Here is a 20740-nt window from a genome sequence, read left to right on the forward strand (position 1 = left end):
GGCACTTCCATTGCAGCTTGGATCTCCTGAGTTGCACTCTCCACTGCTGTGGGGGAGGAAGGGAGCTGGGATCAGCATACCTCTGCCATTTTGGGTATTGTTGGGTTGGTGGGAGCCACTGCTGTAGGTGGTGGCCTAGGGACCAGAGTTGTGGATGCCTCTGTGGCTGGAGGGATAAGGTCACAGGCTCCTCTGTCCCTGCTGTTCAGTTACCTGTGTCTGTGAGCACCGCCGCAGCTGGGGGCCAGAGGCATGTGGCTATCTCTCCTGCTGCTACCAGGTTCTCTGGGTCTGCATGCTCAGCCAAAGTGGCCAGGGGCCCAGGATTGTAAGCAACACTTGTGCTGTTGCCCTGGTTCTGCCTCCTCTTTGTATTCCAGCCCGCCTACCTTTAGATATACAAATGTATGGGTTTTCTGGCATCCTGAGTGTGTTGGGAAGAGCTGATCTGTTGAGTTGTGGATGTTTCACTGATCAAAGGGGAGAGACAAAGGATGCATCTCAATTCGCCATGATGCTGATGTCAATGCCATTATTTTTTAAATAAATATTCTGTAATTTGAAAGCCCACGATTGGCTGCAAAAGTCTGAGCTGAAGTTTTGAATCTACTACTTTGCTTTGGGAATACCACCATTGTAGGCAGGGGATTTCTATATTGCTCTCTATGTGTGAAGAGAGATAGCAAGAGGATTAAATAATATTATATCCCCAAATGAATCAGGAGTCAGAGAGGTGACTGTGTTGGTGTTACCATATGTGCAGGGTGACGGGGTAGCAGAATAGGTTGCTAATCTAGATACATAAGTTTTGTGAAACACAGTGTAATAGTTTCTATGTCATTTCTTTATCTGATACATTCAAAACCTCCCAGGAAGTCTTTGCTTTAAATTCATATAACAAATATTATCTAAATTGTAAGATGCTTGTGATCTAAATGACCTCTATGGAAATGGAGAGAGAAGCCAGCTAATCCAGGATGAACATGTTGTTCACAGAAATAGGAGCCTTCACAATTGGCTACAATGTAGAGATAAAGGAATTCTTCGTACCCAGTACTATCTATCTCCCAATCAAGATTGGATGGGAAGAGTGACATCTTTGAATGAGAAAGCGAAGGTACTGTGAAGAAAAGAGAGTAAGGAAAGAGAGGCAGAGAGATTGCCAGTGACAGCAAAGGCATGTACATGGGAGGATCTGGGGAGGCAAGCAGTGGAAATCTTGATGGCAGTTTTTGAGCAGTATCAGGGAACTTCCTGATTAAAGGGCAGTGCCTTCTCTTCCCTCCCTCTGAGACAGAAGCTCTCTATTACTCTCTTGCTGAGTTCCTGGCTCCCATCACTAACTGTAGTATGAGTGAGGGAGTTTTTGATTCTCCCCTCTACTGGAGGGTAATATGTGAGTTCACATGATCTGGAGCCTTCAGAAAATCATTGAGTAATTGATAAAGTTTCTGTTACAGTGTGCTAAAGCTTGGGAAATTTTGCCTGACCTAGGCTTGGCTGGGAAATAGGTTGTCTCCCAAGAATCCTGACACTCCCTGCAGGCTCTCTCCTTCCTTTTACCCAACTACCTCCTCTTCCCCTCCCAAGCCACCTAGAGAACACTGCCAATTCTCAGAAGTTTGGAACATCTAGAAGGGCTCTGGTGGGTTGCCAGCATTCTCCAAGAGTTGGGAACTCTATAAATGAAGAGGAGACACAAAGAGAGCCTCCCTAGCCATGAAATGCAAGCTTTTTGCGCTCTATGCATCCTCTGGCTGTTTCGTAGACTGTGACCATCCAGAATTGTAGACTGGGGTCCGGTCTCACCCAGGAACAATTACAGAGCTCAGTGAGCATCCTTGATGTCCACTCACCAAGGAAAACCCGACGTCTGCTCTGAACCTGAGCCTCCATCTTCAAAGGTCATTCTAGAAGAAACTGTTCCTCATCTTGGGAACAGGAACACACAAGCCAAATCTAAGCCTTGGTGGCAGGTAAAGTTTAACAGGCCACTCTTGCAGCCACCGCCCCTGCCAGGTTCTTCCTCATCCCAAACCAGAGCTTCAGCTGCAGGCCCTAGCCCACTGTCCTCTCTGGGCAGATGACACTTTCAGAGAGTGGCTCCTGCTGGCTGAGGTTTCTGACATCTATGCTGGCTAGGAGGTCAAAGCTACTATGGAAAACTAGAAAAAGCATTCCATGTTCTTACCTGAGCCCAACCATACGGCTTTTTATTTGGGTAGTCCTGGTGAGCACACACCTGCTTCACTCTTGGCCTGGGGAAGTAGAGATAATGGATCCCACAGTGTCATGTTTGCAAGTGTCAGCCACTTCCAGATGAACTTCTGAAGAAAACTGTACGAAGTTAAAGTCAGTGTTATCATTCTGGTGGGCATTGTACTTGGTTTTTTTTGGGTAAGCAAGAACAGGCAGAATACACAGCTAGGGGGCAGTATAACCTCTACTCCCTCCTCTCCAGCCTGACGCGTCAATGTCCCAGCAGCCTGTAGTAGGAAGGACACATGATGAGCATCCACTGTGACTGCAGTCCTAGAGAATAGGCTGGGGACTGTTGTTTGCGGTGACTTGCAGGAGCCTCCCATCTGTACTCATCACTCCTAAAGTTGGTGGGCTACTATCAGAGCTCCGCACTGGAAGGCAATAGCTGGGGTGATGGGATGGGGCTTGAGAGAATGGTCTCAAGGCAAAGCCCTGTCTGCCTTAGAGACTGAGATCCTGGTGACTCATTCTAGGAAGAGTCTCAGGAGATGGGGTCATGGAGAAATCTTTCGGAGGAGTCCTTATGAAACAGTTAGTGGTTATTCCTGGCCTTCCCACAACTGATCCCCTTTTCAGCTACGTTACATGAGTTAAGCTCCTAAGCCCAACATGTAGTAAGAGCTGAACTGATGAAAAGTGGTGAGTCAGAATCCATACCTGACTCCAAGTTCATATTCCTTGTTTCTCTTACCTGTCAGACATGACTCCTGACCTGTTAGCCGAGAGGACTGGATCAGGATCTCCCTCTGCCTTTACACTGTGGTGAAATTTTAATTCAGTCCTGTTTCGTAGGTGTAAAATCAAGGCATTGGGCTATATTGCTTCTATGCCCAACTCCTCTATTTTACCCTTGAAGCGTGCCTTCAAGGCTGTCCAAGGCTAGAAAGTTGAAAAGACGGTTAAAGGAGGGGAAGTGGGGCCAGGTCAGGAGGCGGATTTGGGCTGAATATAGAGGAGGAGAGGGTGGGTCGGTGGTTTCTGGGGTGAGATCCAGACATGCAGGGAAACATCCTGGGGTTGATCCAGGCTGCTAGAGGGAGCAGTTGTCGGAGGCAGGTCTTAGCGTCAGGCGATCTGCTGGCCTGGGAGTGAGGCAGGTTAGAGGTCCTGGGGAAGAGATCTGACTGTTTCCCCACCACACACATCCTTTCTCCTGCCTGGTGAGGGCTCTAATGGAAACCCGTAGTAAAGTAAGTCTCTGTCTCCTCACCGACCGATCAGGGCCAAGGTGATTCCATTCTCAGGTCTCCTCCCTGCTGAGCAAGGCCAGAGGCAGCGCTTGTTTGAGGTTGGCTGAAATGCTTGAAGAGGATATTGCTGAATGCAGGAAACATTTGGGGAGAACTTTTGTTTTTATTTTATTTTCCCTTGCATCCCATGCCCTTTCACTGTTCTCCTACAGAGGCAAAGTAAACCCAATTTTGGGCTGACTACAGAGGAGCCTAATTTGGCCTCAAAGGCATTGCTTTTCCTTCCTTCTGTAGAGATAGGGGATGGGAATAGCTTGTGCCCTGGATAGGACAGGAGCAGGAAAGGACAGGACAGCAAGTCCCACAGCACCCCTGATCTAGGAAGGAGCAGCAAGGAGCGGAACAGCCTTGAATGGGAGCCAGGGGTGGGGGGAGCCAGTGCAGGCCCTGGCCCCAGGAGAGGTGGGGTGCTGGGAACCAAGTTCTTGGGGCTCATTTAGAGGCGGGGAGGAAAGAGAGGGTTGGAAAGCATATCCTCCTCCATCTGTGGCAGGGAGAGGTTCCCCAGGTATCCCAGGTCTGTCTGTGGCCCACAGTAAGGTCCTGGGGTGAGAGGTGTTGAAAGGCCAAGCATCTGGCAAAGCTTCTGGCTGAGTCAAAGGCAGGCTCAGGTATTAGCCTTTTGAAAGGGGTTTACCAGGGGATCAGCTCCTGAGTCTCCTGAATCTCTACTTCTGGGCCTCACATTCTAGGAGGGGTAGTGAGGTAGAGCAATAAGGGTGCAAATTCCACAACAAAAACTCAGAATATCACATATATCATGTCAACTGTGATAGTCTTTAATAACATGAATATGAGATATATGTACAGAAATAACATTATATGGAGATATGGCAAAATATTCACATTGTTATTCTCAGATTCAGGGGCACAAAGAGAATTTTAATTACTTCTTAATAAGTTTGGTATAATTCCAAAATTTCTGTGACTTTTATTCTGAGAATAATGTTGTTCAAAGTTGCCTGAACAAACACAGGGGAAAGACTTGGGTTGCATGAAGTTTGGGATTGAGGCCCAGATTTTAATTACTGATGCAGGAGCATCTTCCCAGGGAGAATAAAAGGCTCTTTGCTTGGAGCGGTCAGCTTAATGCTCTTAGCTCAGACCCCCTGGGACTTCCATCCATGTATTGCTGCCTGTGTCTCACACGTTCCAAATGCAAGACTTACAAAGGTGGTCCCTTTGTGAATTACTTCCCTGACAATGGCCTGTAAGTCTTAAATCCCAGTCAGGCTTGTGGGAGCCCTAGTTTCAGTGGGAGTTTGCCCATGAATAATATTTCCTCTGCTAGCAAGAGAGAGATTCTTTTTTTTATATGGAGACAGTATTTTTCTTACTCCTTCTCCCTCTCTCCCACTGTCATCTGATGATTCAGGGTACATGTCACTCTAGAGCTCCAGCCCTGGGAACCCTTCTCCAGATTGTAGAGAGAAGGAGACAGCACGGTGGAGTGGAAAGATAACTGAATCAGACAGATGTGCACCTTGTTACCTGGGGAAAGATACTCCAACTCTAAGTGCTCCTGGTCGTCAACTGTAAGATGAAGTCAATTATTTCCAACCTACGAAGCTGTTCAGAAAATTCAAAAGATGAAGTGTGTCACTTGCCCAAAGAATGTTGGACTCCCCGTAGGTCTTAATGTTTGTTCCCTCCCCTTTGCCATTACCCATGTGTGAGTTTATTAAGTCCTAACAACTGTATCAGCTATACCTCTGAGAGTTCCTGTTTTCACCTGTGCAGTCACAGAGGCACAGAGAAGTTCAGTAACTGATTTGAGGTCACACAGCAGGGAGGTAGCACACTTGGGCTTCCATCCCAGGTGTGCAGGGAGTACAGTCAGAATGAAGATTACGTGAGGGATCCTACTTGGGTAGAGCACGTGTCTGGCTCTGGGAATGAGCCCACTCAGGTAAAGAGGCCCCACACTCACTCCCTCCCCAAGACAGGGGAGTCTGCCATCACCACGGCCTGTCTTCTCTGTCGTGACTACTAATTGCAAGGTGAAGGCCAGGAACTTCATCCTGCAAACTTGGAATTAGAGGCTGTCAGAACAGAGGCACCCTTCCCTTGTGCCTCTCAGGTGAACCATACTAATCGTGCCATCCAGTTTGTCATCAGATATTTTTGATTCTCTGATATGTGCAAGGCATTATTCTAGGTGCTGAGGAGAAAGGAGTGAAACACAGGAAACTCTTGCGTTTGTGGAGCTTTCGTTCTTGTGAGGGGAGAGAGACAGAATAACCATAAATAAGGAAAAGCTATAGAATGACAAACTGGGTTAAGTACTCTGGAGAAAAAATCAAATAGGAAAGGGGCATGGGAAGTGTGGTAAGGGAGTTTTGTGTGTGCATATATATATCTGTATCTGTATCTATATTTTCTAATACTGCCACATTCCCTTTCTAGTGAGTAATCCGAGTATTTCTTCCTCTTTCTCCCCATCACCCCCAGTGTACGTCTCTCCACTGTAATCACTTATGATCTTTGTCTGCCTTGAAAAGTTTAACGAGTAAAGCTGGAGGGAAGCGGAGGTCACTTTCCTTCCTGGGCTGTCCCATCCATCTCTCAGAGAGGGATGCTATACCAGGCAGTCAGACCGTATCTGGGAAATCGGCTCTGATCCCGGTAACTCACTTTGTGAGGATGTAGTGCCTCTGGAGGTCATGCTGAGGCAAATGTCTGGGAGGGTTGTGGTACCTTAAAGGGCCTGAGAAACTCACTCACAGATGCTCAGTGACCCCAGCTTTGTTACAGCTGAGTGGACATCATGTGGATGTGGACTTACACGTTTTGTGTAGACCAACAAACAGAAATACAACCCTGTGAAGAGGTACTAGGGAGAGAGATTCGACACCAACATTAATTAGTATCTCATGATAGAGCTAACAAAAATGACATGGGACATCTGCCTGGCCTGAGTTCTAAGTAGGTGGAAACAAAGACAGGATGTACTGTCTCTTGGGAACGCTGTAGAGAGGATTCAGGTGTTTTGACCTGAAATTTATGATTTTGTGATTCTAGTGGGATGCCTGAGGGCAGGTGATGGGGATAAAAAAAGCTGGAGCCTCCCACTGGGACCTTCTCAGGAATGGGCCCCAGGATGTTCCAGTTGCTTCTGCTTGGCATATTCACAGTGCTCTTCATGAATGAGAGTAAGGCCTGGTGAGGGTGGCACTTAGGTGGGCAAATGGGTGGGCAGAGAATGTATGGGGAGGAAGAGAGGGATTTGGTGACTTGACTCTTGGGGCTGGTGTGAAGTGGTTCAAGGAGAATTTTTCTTCTTCTCTTTACAGGAGACAGAGTCCTGACATCAAAATGTACGGTGTAGTTCATTTTCAGTTCCTGGGTAAATAATGCCACAATGAGGGGACATTTTTAAGTTCTTTACACATCATCTCTCTACCCTCCCTGACTACCCACCACTCTCCTCACTCACTGTTCTAGTGTCTTCTTTCAGCCCCCAGCCTTGGGTGGGGGGCGCTCCTTAACTTCTTGAAGGGAGTAATGACCCCCTGACAGAAGCTGAGAGGGGTGTCAGCATCCTTCTTTTGAGTGTGACACCACCCGTGTATAAATGTTTACAGGTGGGGGCAGGCTTCTGGAGCAGAATCCCTCTCCCTAGAACTCTGCATCAAAGTTTTCCTCTCTTTCTTCAGTTTTTCGATTTTGCAATTATTGTAAAGATTTTAATGGAATGCAGTGTCGCAGACCTATGAAGCAGTGTTGGAAGTTTAATTTATTGCTGCATAACAGGAGTTGTACCACAGACCACTTTTACTTTAGTGATCGTGTTACAGGTAAGGGGGGGTAGAAAGAGACAAAAAATATTACCAGTGGTGCCCACAGCCCCTGGACTCAAGATGTGGAGGGAGACTGGGACCAGGGGAGGGTGAGGAAAGTGGGATTCTCCATACACAGACCTGGGATGGAGGCTGTATGGGGGGCAGATGTCTTTTGCCTGGTCCTAATTAGAGAGACACAAATGAGATGCAGACACAGCCTTGGGGCTCATTCCTGTGTAGAGAAAACTTTGAGGTTCTGGGGAGAAGTCATCGCTAAGAAGATGGTGAGAGTAAGCAAGGTGGTCACATTTGCTTTTCTCTTCTCTTTAGGGAGACATCTCTACCGTTACTCAGCACTATCTTGCAGGCCTTGTGAAGAGGGAGTGTTCCAAGTATTTCATGACTTAGTGAGAGAAACATATTGCTGTAATCATGACAACAGGTGTAATGATGGAAACTCTCTCCCAGAAAAGTCAAAGATATTTGGACTAGAAGGAAAGGAAAGTATATATGATACTGAACAGGTTAGCTACAAATAAAATGATTAACATTTTGAAACCATCTCTCCCAGTAATTTTTGCCCTTCCCTTACCCAATGGCAACATCATCTTACATTTTCTTTTTGTTAATAATGTTTTGTTTCTTTATTAAAAAATGTATCAAGAGTAGTTTGAGAAGTGCTTGCTTTCTTCTCATTATATAACTTATAATATGGATTGAGCATCTTATCTATGGCAAGTTGTCATACTCCTTTCTAAGTTTGAATCAGCTTCCAAAATTTTATCCTTTGTGCTGTCAAATGTCATGAAACATCTCTGAGAGTTCCTTCAATGTGAAGTTTTTCAACAGCATCACTTCCTTAGAGACACATTCATCCTTTACAACGATTTTCCTCACTTAAAACTTTATATTCACCTTCACTAAATTCTGCCTCCTACGTATCTAGAACTGTTTCTTGAATGGCAGCAGTGTCAGCACTCCCATGGTCATCTTTATCTTCTAACTCCATTTACATTCTATCCAAATCCTGCAGTTTTTTGCACAGGACAGTCTCTTACTACTGTGCAAAACAAGGACTGCCTGTAATTCTTCGAATATGGGTACAAATTTCACAATTGCATCCTTACCTGCACTCGTAGCTGTACCAGGTATCTTAACATTAATCAATTCATGTTGACTTCTGAAACGATGAAACCAGCCTTTACTGGCAGTAGACAGATGTCTTTGTAACTACCATTTTCCTTCAGTGTAGCAACTAACTTCAATGCCAAACTGATTGGGATTTGTTTTTTTTGTGTTTGTTTTTTTTTGGGGGGGATTTGTTTTTGATTGCAGTCCTCAATCCAAAGTAGAAGTAAATGCTCCAGTTCAACCATGAGCAGCTTTCTGTTCCTAGTGCCATTTAAACTAAGAGATGTTGAAGCAACTTTATCTTGTTTTTATATTCATCAGTCTTTTAAAATATGTTTTGTCTTGTAGCTTCATGTAGGCCTAGGTCTCGTCCTACCTTTGCTTTGCTGTGGCTATTTTCAAATCTTCTAACCACATCTAATTTCACTTCCAGTGTTATCACTTTTCATTTCTTTGTTCTGTCATATTTGTTGACTAATTCCCTCTTTTGATTATCCATTTTTGTAAAATGTCGCATGGGTTTATCACTGGGAGACAAGGAGGCGACACAACTACATGCTTTACTATCTGTGTGTAACTAATAGATATTCAGTGATCAATCACCAAGACTTTGAAAGAAGTGTAACTGTTACTGTTCATGATGCACATCTTTTATTTGCATAATGATTTTGGAATAAAGAACTAGTAGCAAAGTTTATGCGATAGTTCACAGTTAATATTATTACAGCTAAAAGTTCAGCCTCATTGTTGGGGGACAGGTGTTGTTTAACTACACTGTGAAAACTGATATTCATGCATGTTGAATTGTTGCAAAGGACTACCTGTATCTTATTATATGAATCTTAGCTATATTTTTATATACACATATATATTATTCTAGGGTGTGTAGTATTCCTCCTGATACGCAGGCTTATGATGGTTATTAGTTTCTACCATATTCTATTTCTATAAAGAAAGAAATATTTTAATATACAAATTAATTTTAAAATATTTTCAATTTATGTATGCTGGAATTTCCCCCAAATTGTATCGGGTTAGAATGAATATTATACTTTAACATCTTTCAAAGTAGAAAATATGGTAGATTCTTCCATTCAGGGTTGTTTAATTAGTTTATTTGAATAGAATGGAGATACTAGCAGCAGGTTGCACATGTGAAATGATTCACGGGGGACTTACTGTGATGTGTGGTTAGTGTCTAGAATGGTCTCAAATAAGTCAAAACTAGAAACTAAGAGGAAGCGTCACATTAATAAAGAGATACAACGTGAGGAAGGTAACTGGTAGCAGGAAGAGTAGCAGGTACACACTGAGTGATACAGATGGAGACCGACTGTCACACATTTATAGCTAAGCTTGAAGTGAAGATTCCTAAAGCACTGTGGCAAAGCCCCTAGAGTTTCATCATATCCAGAAGACTCCAGGTCTGGTCTTCCTGAGGCTGTCCTGTATGTTTCCCATCTTGGATTTTCATGAGATTCTGACTCCCCTTTGCCCCATGTTACAACACCCCATCACCCCCTAATTTTCAACTCCATTCTTTGTATTTTACAGAACAAACAACAAACAAATGGGAAGTAGAGGGAACAGTGAGGGAGGCCAGACCCTGAGCAAGTGCAGTAGTTCTAGATTCGGGTCCAGAATTCTCTTCTAGCCAAAGATCCCTTGGTTGGTGGTGAACCTAAGCTGGCAAAACTGATCAAAGAAGACAAACCAACTGTACGGAACTTTCAATCTGGAGGGTTATTAATATCAGGAAGAACAGGGTTTCTTTTGTATAAATGTGTGTAAAAATCATAGATTTCCAATAGAAATGTGTTCATTATTGAAAAATTGTCAGGAAATCACATCTCAAAACTTCTGATTGCAAATTTTATGTAAGTTGCACTTGTATTGGAATCCAGGAACCTGGCTCTAAAACCTCAGTAGGCTCTGTCCAGAGATATTATATGATCTGGGGCTTCCAATTTGACTTTATGTTTTAATGGACTGGGCTCTAAAACAACTGCTGAATGTTTCAAAACATGCCTTGTGAGTATTCAACACATGTATGTGGATTTCTTGAATTATGCTGGTAAGGTGCTGCTAATGGTGACAAAGAGAAACTGGAAAAATGAAAAATTATTTTTACTCTTTCAGCCATTTGGATATATATTTATTTGTTGTTCTATTGCGGATTCGCTGGGGCAGGGGAACCTGCCCATGGGCCCTCAGGCAGAGGTACTAGCCACCAGGAAGGATATTATGAGCTGCAACTGGGAAGAGGCTATGAGTCAGGAGGCTGAAAGTGTTTGCTGTGGAGTTCTTGGGTTGATTTTAAAGCTTTGCTTAGGACTGTCTAGGTAGGACTATGGTCTCTCAGTTGGGACAAGTTGGAAGCTAGCAGTATAGTTTATGGATCTCCACAATTTCCACTATAAAAAAGGCAGAACAAGTAGGATAGTAAAAAGAAAATGCCATATAAAAAATCAGGGTCTACTAGAATAGCCTAAGCCCTCAAAGATCTCAGAAATATAGAAGTACGCCACTAACATTCCTTCTGCAAAAATCGAGCTACATTCTGTGCAAGAAAGGAGCTGTAGATAGAAATGAATTGAGCAGGGTAAAAAGGCTAAGGAATAGGCAAAAGTTCAATTATTGGTAGGAGAGGAAACAAGAGGTAGCAAATCCTGGAAATTATTATGGAGGTTTCTTTACAAAGATAAAAACCAATTAACTACTTTGCTTTCAGTGCATTCAAGAGATCAAGCTAAGAAATCTCCCCTGGTCCAGTTCCATCCCCGACATAAGAATCTGCTTCCGTACTGGAAAAATACCTTTAATTTAAATATGTATGACATAAAAAGACTGCAAATGAACCTCATATAATAATATGTAAGAAAAGTAAATTGAATACCATATTAGGGAAAATAAAGCAATACCGGAAGAACATGTCTCTAGAATAGAAACTCAATGTGACATTTCAAAGTTAACCAAAAGAAAAGAAATGGGGGAAATGATAGAAACTATGAAAAAGCAGCATAAATCAAAATAAAAATAGGTTCAGAGCCTTCTTTAAATGTCAGTGGACTAAACGCTCCAATCTAAAGATATAGAGTGGCTGATTGGATGAAAACAAGCCTCAACAAATTTAAGAGGACAAAAATCATACCAAGCATTTTTTCCAACCACAACGGTATGAAACTAGAAATCAATTACAGAAAGAAAAAGGGGAAAACCACAAACACATGTATACTAAACAACATCCAATTAAAAAAACCAGTGGGTCAATGATGAAATCAAAGAGGAAATCAGAAAATACCCTGAGACAAATGAAAATGGAAACACAGTTTTCCAAGATCCATGGGATGCAAAAAAAAACCAAAAACAGTTCTTAGAGGGAAATTTATAGTGCTATAGGCCATCCCAAATAAACAAGAAAAAACTCAAATAAGGAACCTAAACTACCACCTAAAAGAAAAAGAAGAATAAACAAAGCCCAAATTGAGCAGAAAGAAATAATAAAATCAGAGAGGAAATGAATAAAATAGAGACCAAAAAGAAAAACCAGTAGGAAAAAAACCCAAAAAAACCAATAGAAAAAAAAATCAATGAAACCAAGTGCTGTTTTTTTGAAAAGATAAAAAGAATTGACAAACCTTTATCCAGGCTCACCAAGAATAAAAGAGAGAGGGTTCAAATGAACAAAATAAAAAATTAAAGCGGTGAAATAACAATCAATATCATAGAGATACAAAAAATCATAAGAGAATACTATGAACAGTTATATGCCAACAAATTGGACAACCTAGAAAAAAATGGACAAATTTCTAGAAACATACAAGCTGCCATGACTGAATCAAGAAGAAGCAGGCAATTTGAAGAGGCAGATCATGAGAAGTGAAATTGAATTTATAATAATAATGATAAAAAACCTCCCAGGAAATGGAAATAAAAGTCCAGGACCAGGAGGCTTCACAGGGGAAGTCTACCAAACATATAAAGACATACTTATCCTTCTCAAACTATTCCAAAAAAAAAAAAAAAAAAAAAAAGAAGAGGAGGGAACACTGCCAAATTCACTTTATGATACCACCAACATCCTGATAGCAAAACCAGGCAAAGACACTATGAAAAGGAAAATGTCAGGCCAATATATTTGAGGAATATAGATGCAAAAATTCTCAACAAAATATTAGCAAACCTAATCCAACAATATATAAAAGGGATCATACACTGTGACCAAGTTGGATTTATTCCAGGGTCACAAGGATGATTCAGCTTTCACAAATCAATCAATGTGATACACCACATTAATGAAAGGATGGATAAAAATCACACTGTCATCTCAATAGATGCACAAAAAGATTTGACAAAATTCAGCATCCATTCATGATAAAAACTCTCATCAAAGTTGGTATAGAGAGACCATATCTCAACATAATAAAGGCCATTTATGACAAACCCACAGCCAACATCACACTCAAGTGAAATCTGGGACTTCCCGCTAAATTCAGGAACAAGACAAGGTTGCCCACTCTCGCCACTTCTATTTAACAGAGTATTGGAAGTCCTAGCCCGAGCAATCAGACAAAAAAAAAAAAAAGAATGCCCAAATTGGAAGGGAAGTGTTAAAGTGTCATTATTTGCAGATGACATGATAACTTCATACAGAGAACCCTAAAGTCTCCACCCAAAAATCGTTAGAACTAATAAATGAATTCAGCAAAGCTGCAGGGTACAAGATTAATAAACAGAAATCTGTTTCTTTTCTGTACACTAACAATGAAACATCAGAAAGAGAAAGTAAAAAGACAATTCCATTTAAAATCGCATTGAAAAGAATAAAATACCCAGGAATAAACTTAACCAAGGAGGTAAAAGACCTATACCCTGAAAACTATAAATCATTGATGAAGGAAATTGAAGATCATACAAATAAATGCAAAGATATCCCATGCTCTTGGATCAGAAGAATCAATATTATTAAAATGACCATACTGCCCAAAGCAATCTACAGATTTAATGCAATCCCTATCAAAATACCCAGGACATTTTTCACAGAACTAGAACAAATAATCTAAAATTTATATAGAACCACGAAGGACCTTGAATTGCCAATGTGATTGTGAATAAAAAGAATAAAGCTGGAGGTATAATCCTCCCAGACTTCAGACTATACTACAAAGCTATAATAATCAAAACAATTGATATTGGCACAGAAACAGACACATAGATAAATGGAACAGAATAGAGAGCCCAGAAATAAACTTATGCCCCTATGGTCAATTATCTACAACAAAGGAGGCAAGAATATACAATGGAGAAAAGACAGTCTCTTCAACAATGGTGCTGGAAAAACCAGACAGCCACATGTAAAACAATGAGATTAGAACATTCTCTCATGCCATATACAAAAATAAAATGGTTTAAAGACCTAAATGTAGGACATGAAACCATAAAGCTCCTAGAAGAGAACATAGGCAGAACACTTCTTAGTAGAAATTGTAGCAATAATTTTGGAACAGTCTCCTAAAGCAAAAGAAATAAAAGCAAAAATAAACAAATGGGACCAATTTAACCTAAAAGCTTTTTCATGGCAAAGGAAACCACTGACAAAGCGAAAAGACAATCTATGGATTGGGAGAAAATATTTGCAAAAGATGTGACTGACAGTGGGTTAGTATTCAACATATACAAACAGCTCGTACAACTCAATATCAGAAAACAAACAACCTGATTAAAAAATGAACAGAAGACCTAAATAGTCATTTTTCCAAAGAAGACATACAAATGGCCAACAGACACATGAAAAGATTCTCAACATTATTAATCTTCAGAGAATGCAAGTTAAAACCACAATGAGATATCACCCCACACATGTCAGAATGACTATTGTCAAAAAGAACACAAATAACAAATGCTGGTGAGGGTGTAGAGAAAAGGGAACCCACTGCTTGTGGGAATGTAAATTGGTGCAGCCACTGTGGAATACATTATGGAGGTTTCTCAAAAAAATAAAAATAGAACTACCATGCGACCCAGCAATTCCACTCCTGTGTATATATCTGGAGAAAACAAAAACACTAATTTATAAAGATACATGCACCCCAGTATTCATAGCAACATTATTTACAGTAGTCAAGATATGGAAGCAACCTAAGGGTCCATCAGCAGATGAATGGGTAAAGAAGGTTACTTTGCCATAAAAAAGAATGAAATTTTGCCATTTGCAGCAACGTGGATGGACTTGGAGGGTATTATGCTAAGTGAAATAAGTCAGACAGAGAAAGACAAATACTGTATGATATCACTTATATGAAGAATCTAAAAACTACAGCAAACTGGTAAATATGACAAAAAAGATGCAAACTCACAGATATAGAGGACAATCTAGTGGTTACCAGTGGGAGGAGGGAAGGTTGGAAGGGCAATATAAGGGTAGGGGATTAAGACATACAAACTATTATGTATAAAATAAGCTACAAGGATATATTGTACAACACAGGGAATATAGCCAATACTTTATAATACGTATAAATGGAGTATAACCTTTAAAAATTGTGAACCACTATACTGTACACCTGTAACTTATATAATACTGTACATCAACTATATCTCAATTTTTAAAAAGATATGAGGCAAAAGAAAAAATAGATAAATTGGAATATGTCAAAATTAAAAATTCTGTGCATCAAAGGACAGAATCAAAAAAGTGAAAAGGCAACTCATGGAATGGCAAATTGTATACCTGATAAGAGATCATATTCAGAATGTACTAAAAAAAAAAACTCCTATAACACAGCAACAAAAAAGACAGCCAGCTGATTAAAATGTGGACAAAAGGACTTGAATTCCTCCAAAGAAGATACACAAATGGCCAATAAGCACATGGAAAGGTGCTCAACATCACTAATCATTAGGGAAATGCAGATAAAAGCCACAGTGAGGGCTTCCCTGGTGGCACAGTGGTTAAGAATCTGCCTGCCAATGCAGGGGACATGGATTCGAGCCCTGCTCCGGGAAGATCCCACATGCTGCAGAGCAACTAAGCCCGTGCGCCACAACTACTGAGCCTGTGCTCTAGAGCCCGCGAGCCACAACTACTGAGCCCGAGTGCCACAACTACTGAAGCCCACGCGCCTAGAGCCCATGCTCTGCAACAAGAGAAGCCACCGCAATGAGAAGTCTGCGCGCCGCAGCGAGGAGTAGCCCCCGCTCGCCACAACTAGAGAAAAGCCCATGTGCAGCAACAAAGAGCCAACGCAGCCAAAAATAAAAATAAATTTATATATAAAAAAAAAAACCACAATGAAATAACACTTCACACCCATTAGGATGGCTACTAACATAAAAACAGAAAATGACAAGTGTAGGTAAGGATGTGGAGAAATTGGAGCTCTAGTACACTCTGGGTGGGAGTGTGAAATTATGTAGCTCCTGTGGAAAACAGTATGGCAGTTCCTCAAAATTTAAACATAGAATTACTATATGATCTAACAATTTCACTTCTGGATATATACCCTAAAGAATTGAAAGCAAAGACTTGAACAGATACTTGTACACCTATGTTCATTGTAGTATTATTTGCAATAGCTAAAAGGTGGAAGTAACCTAAATGTCCATCAATGAATGAATGGATAAACAAAATGTGGTATATACCTACAATAGAATATTATCTGGCATTAAAAAAGGAGGGAAATTCTGGCACATTCTACAGCATAGATGAACTTTGAGGACATTATGCTAGTGAGAAAAGTCATTCACAAAAGGACAAACACTGGATGATTGCACTTCTATGAGGTGTCCAATATAGTCAAACTCAGAAACAGAAAGTAGAATGTGCTGCCAGAGGATGGGGAGTATTGTTTGATGGATACAGAGTTTCGGTTTTGTAGGATGAAAAAGATGGATGTAGGATCCATGTGGAGATGGATGGTGGTGATGGTGGTATAGCAACATGAAAGTACTTAATGCCACTGAACTGTATATTTAAAAATGATTAAAATGGTAAATTTTGTTTTATGTATGTTTTACCACAATAAACAACAACAACACAGTGACAATAGTAGCACAAGAAGCAGAAGTGAGTAAATGGAATCAAATTCTTACAGTGTTCTTGGGTTGCTAATAAGGTGGTAAGTGTACTAATTTAAGGTAGACTGTAAAGAGTTAAGTATGCATAACTATTAAAAGAATTATTATAGAATGTATAATTAAAAAGGTAATAGAGAAGATAAAATGACAAATACTAGATTAATCTTAAAGGGTCCAAGAAAGATAAGAATGAGAGAATATTCTATAGTTGCATAAAATACAAAATATTTTTTGTCATAAAGCAGGTTCTGATAAATAAATACATTGAGAACATCCACAAAGTATCATTCTTATTCTCTTATCCATGGGGAGAAAGTTATAAAACAATTTTTTTTATTATGTTTTTTTCCCTTACCAAAAGGTTCTTTTAAGAACCTTGACTTCAAAGATTGTTGCACTCTTCCATGAAACCGGCTATCTTAATTAACAATCTGCTATGCCAGAAATAAAACTTAGACATGACTTTTTCTGAATTTATACATTGTTCTATGTTTCTCTGTTAAGACTTTGGCATTTATTCTTTCTCCCTTTATGCTTTTCATGCTCTTTCTCACTGGAAGTGCTTAAAGATTTGTCATCTTTCCTAGTCTTTAACTTATGTTTTACTATATATAACTTATGTTTTACTATATTTAGCTTATGTTTTTCCTTATTTCTTAGGTCTGTACTCTGTAAGCCTTTCTATTCTATGGTCATCTTTTCTACATCTTCTTCTTTCTTACTGTATTCTGGGAGAGTTCCTCATTCTGGTCTTCCAACTGCCTAATTCTTTGCTCATCTTTTTCAAGAAATACATATAATATTTCATCTATTGTGGGCTTTTTTTTGTTATTGTTATATTTTATACCAAATATTCCAACCTGTTTATTTTTTATTATTTTGTTTCAACTCACATGTTTAATTATCTCTTTATATTCTCTTTCTTGCTTTAGATACCATGAGGATAGCCATCACGACTGTGGTATCCTAAGGTCCAGCAGTGCCTTAAATACAGGACTTTTTAAATAAATATTTGTTGACGAAATTAAGGAAGAGCTTGGAGAGGAGAGAAAGAAGAAAACACAATATGGGTATGGAAGAAATGTAACTTTCTTTATGATATTTTTATAATATTCATTAATCACCCTTTTCAGGCCTCCTCCTACCAGTTTGTCAGGAATCAGTAATCAATCCTTGTGAGCATACATTTTCCAACCCCTATTTTTTCCCAGGAAGGGAAAAAGAGGAAAGGAAGGGAAGGAGCAGGGAAAAGAATTGACCTATCCTCTTTCTTTTCTGAAGCAACTTGGGTATTCAGTGAAAGCACTAGGTTCTGTAACAACCTGCAGGATGTGTTGATCTTGTATTCAAGGTGTTCCCTACCCCTCACCCACCCAGGGGCCAAGGCAGAGAATCTATTGATACAAAAAGAGAGGGCTTTTTCTTACATATGCAGAAGGCAGAGCCACATGTTGGCAATCTGAAATGTGTTTTTTTAGAAAATCATTGTGAAGAGGTGGCGCCAACAATGTCACCCACCCAGAGACTGGAGCCAGAAAAGGACCAGTGGTTTCTAGAGGTCTTCATTGCACAAGTCACGGCTCCTGCAGCACCTGAAGTTCACCAGATAGACACTCCATTTTATATTGTTCACATTAGCACAGTTCTTTAGGCAGCCCCTAAAGGTTAACCAGGGTGTACCATCATCTGCAGAAGGAGGAGAAACAGATCAGCAAAGAGGTTTCTGGAAAAACAAACAAACAAACAAAAAAACACCTTCTTTCCAGCCTGCACCAGCATACAAAAACAACCTTGTGTAGTTCAAGGCTCCGTTATTCAAATGTGAAGAATCGGAAGATGTTGGAATTTGGGGGTTTCCCAAAAGAAAAGCAATAGCAGAGTAGTTAAAAAAAAAAATTCCTGGATATGGGGATGTAATGACAGCAGCAATTCAAAGATTGACCAAGCTGGATGTTTCCACTGAGAATGTTAACACTGGTTTAAGTAAGGGTTAGAAATACTAAGGAATCACTCAGCACAAAGGCTAGGAAAACTGAGAAATCATGATGTTTAGTCTTACCCATGAAAAGCCATTTAGTCAATATTTATTGCTGACACTGGCCCCTCTATTTTCACAGTTTAAAACCACCCACAAGGAGGTCCAGGCAGGGACAAAGACAAAGAACTGCCCTCTTCACTCCAACATCCAGCTGTTCTCCACTGGCCATATTGTGCCTCTCCTTTCCCCTCAATTAAGTCTCCTCTGTTTTCTTCAGGCTTCTCAAAATATTGATTCCATAGCTACAGACCCCCACCCCTTAGAGACTACCTCTATCTATTTTTCATTATGGCATGCGATGGGGTAGAGATAGTCAGTCATCCCAGGGTTGAGACTGCCTGAGCTAAAGTAAGGTCCCACCTTTTTACTATGACTAATGTATCCCTGTTTGCTTCCTCTGCCCCTTCCTCCTTCCCCAAACCCCCAACTTACTTCTGAAAATCCTCCCAGTTGTGCAAGCCTCTTCCATTGTTGCAGTACATATTCCTCTGCCTCTGGAACACTTCTCCCCTGGAAACTGGAGGTGGCACATCCTACACTGAATAATTTCTATAATTTGGGCCAGAGAGTAGGGAAATTGAAGTGAGAGAGGGTCTCACACTGCTATGAAAGGACCCACCTCCCCTTTCAAATTTGAAGTCTGCTGGCAGCCCCAAGGGCTTTGTCAGAGACTCATTAAACATGGGCATCGGGCTTCCCTGGTGGTGCAGTGGTTGAGAATCCACCTGCCAATGCAGGGGACACGGGTTCGAGCCCTGGTCTGGGAAGATCCCACATGCCGCGGAGCAACTAGGCCCGTGAGCCACAATTACTGAGCCTGCGCGTCTGGAGCCTGTGCTCCACAACAAGAGAGGCTGCGATAATGAGAGGCCCGCACACCGCGATGAAGAGTGGTCCCCACTTGCCGCAACTAGAGAAAGCCCTCACACAGAAACAGACCCAACACAGCCATAAATAAATTAATTAATTAATTAATTTTAAAAAACCCCAAAAAACATGGGCATCTACCTCTATTAAAATAGGCTAAGTCAAAAGAGGGGCTAAAGTTTATGGTCTCAGACGTTTTAGCCTGTAAAACAGGTGGAGGGCTAAGGAAAAGGGGAACAAAATCAAAACTGAGACAATCAGATCAGGTCTTCTTCATACTCACCAGGAATATGGTGTTCACCAACAAATAGTTCATGGACTGTGCTGGCAAAGAGAAATAAAACATATCTGCAATTTTCTCTAAGATTTACCCTTGCCTAAGGTCACTGTAAGCCTTGTAACACATGAGGCCCATCCTGCACTCTTAACCTGGAGCCACTCTAGGCTCTTATGTCCCTCCAAAGCCTAGTCCCCCATCACGTGGCATATCTGCACCTCTCCCTCTTTTCAATTCTCTTCACCTCTAGAGGGCCTCTCGGCCTCCCCTACCCATCTCTTAGGATACAGCACAGACTCAAAGGAAAAAGATAAATGCACATCTTGTGTGTGTGTGCCTCATTCCCTTCTTTTTAATTGACCTATGTGACTTTCTTACCTACATGCGCCTGGAAGCTGACAAGGGGGAAAGCATCTGAAATCCATGAAATTGCTACACTTTGGATTTAGCCAGCTAGTGCCTTAAAAATCAACATTCCACTTCCCCCTTTCCCTTTTTCTTGCTTTTTAATACACTCATCCTTAGCCTTGTCAGCTGCTGCTCATGTTTTTTCATCAAACTTAAAATCAGCTCCCATCCCAGCCCGATCCTGCTGGAAGAAGTTGTTGAGTGCTGAAATTCAGGGTCTATCTCTGGATTCCTTTCAACCCTCAGTGCTCGTCCTGCCCCTTTCATCTCCTCCCTCCCCCCAAATTCCCCATCCCACACCACTGATCCATTTCTACTCACTTCCATGTTCTTTGTCTGCAAATGACCCGTACAGTACTGTTGGAAAAAAAAAAAGATACACTCTCTGAAGACCTCATTTTACAAACCTCACCTCACAGCTTCTGTGAAAATCTTTTCAATTCCTTTATAATCTACCTGTTTCCTTCTGCAAGGGCAGACTAAGACTTTGGTGAAGGTCCCAGGGACATGATGCATTGTGGACAAAAGTCATGGCATCAGAATGACAGCTTCTGTTACCATATGGCTCTCATAAGAGAACTTCTGTCATGCGAACCCCGACCCGTTCCGGGATCCTGGGCACGTGTCTCCAACTATCAACCATAGGGAC

General features: G+C 41.1%; 2 protein-coding genes across 3 annotated transcripts in view; one reads left to right on the top strand and one right to left on the bottom strand.

Annotated features, from left to right (window-relative positions):
- LOC309667468 (uncharacterized protein) overlaps positions 1–20740 on the top strand; it is a 92412-nt gene that overhangs the window by 47288 nt on the left and 24384 nt on the right. For both annotated transcript variants that reach the window (XR_014267783.1, XM_082475930.1), the window contains exon 3: positions 17434–17571. The gene's annotated coding sequence lies outside the window, so the exon portion shown is untranslated. The remainder of the gene's footprint in view (positions 1–17433; positions 17572–20740) is intronic.
- On the bottom strand, positions 17578–20607 carry PATE1 (prostate and testis expressed 1; the record flags this gene model as incomplete). Its single annotated transcript, XM_082409600.1, has 4 exons — positions 17578–18187; positions 18972–19133; positions 19548–19627; positions 20504–20607. 4 exons carry the CDS (start codon positions 20605–20607, stop codon positions 18054–18056), a joined length of 480 nt encoding a protein of 159 aa, XP_082265726.1. The 3' UTR covers positions 17578–18053.

Source organism: Balaenoptera physalus, assembly GCF_965194825.1.
Source record: "Balaenoptera physalus genome assembly, chromosome: 10".
Lineage (NCBI taxonomy): Eukaryota > Metazoa > Chordata > Mammalia > Artiodactyla > Balaenopteridae > Balaenoptera > Balaenoptera physalus.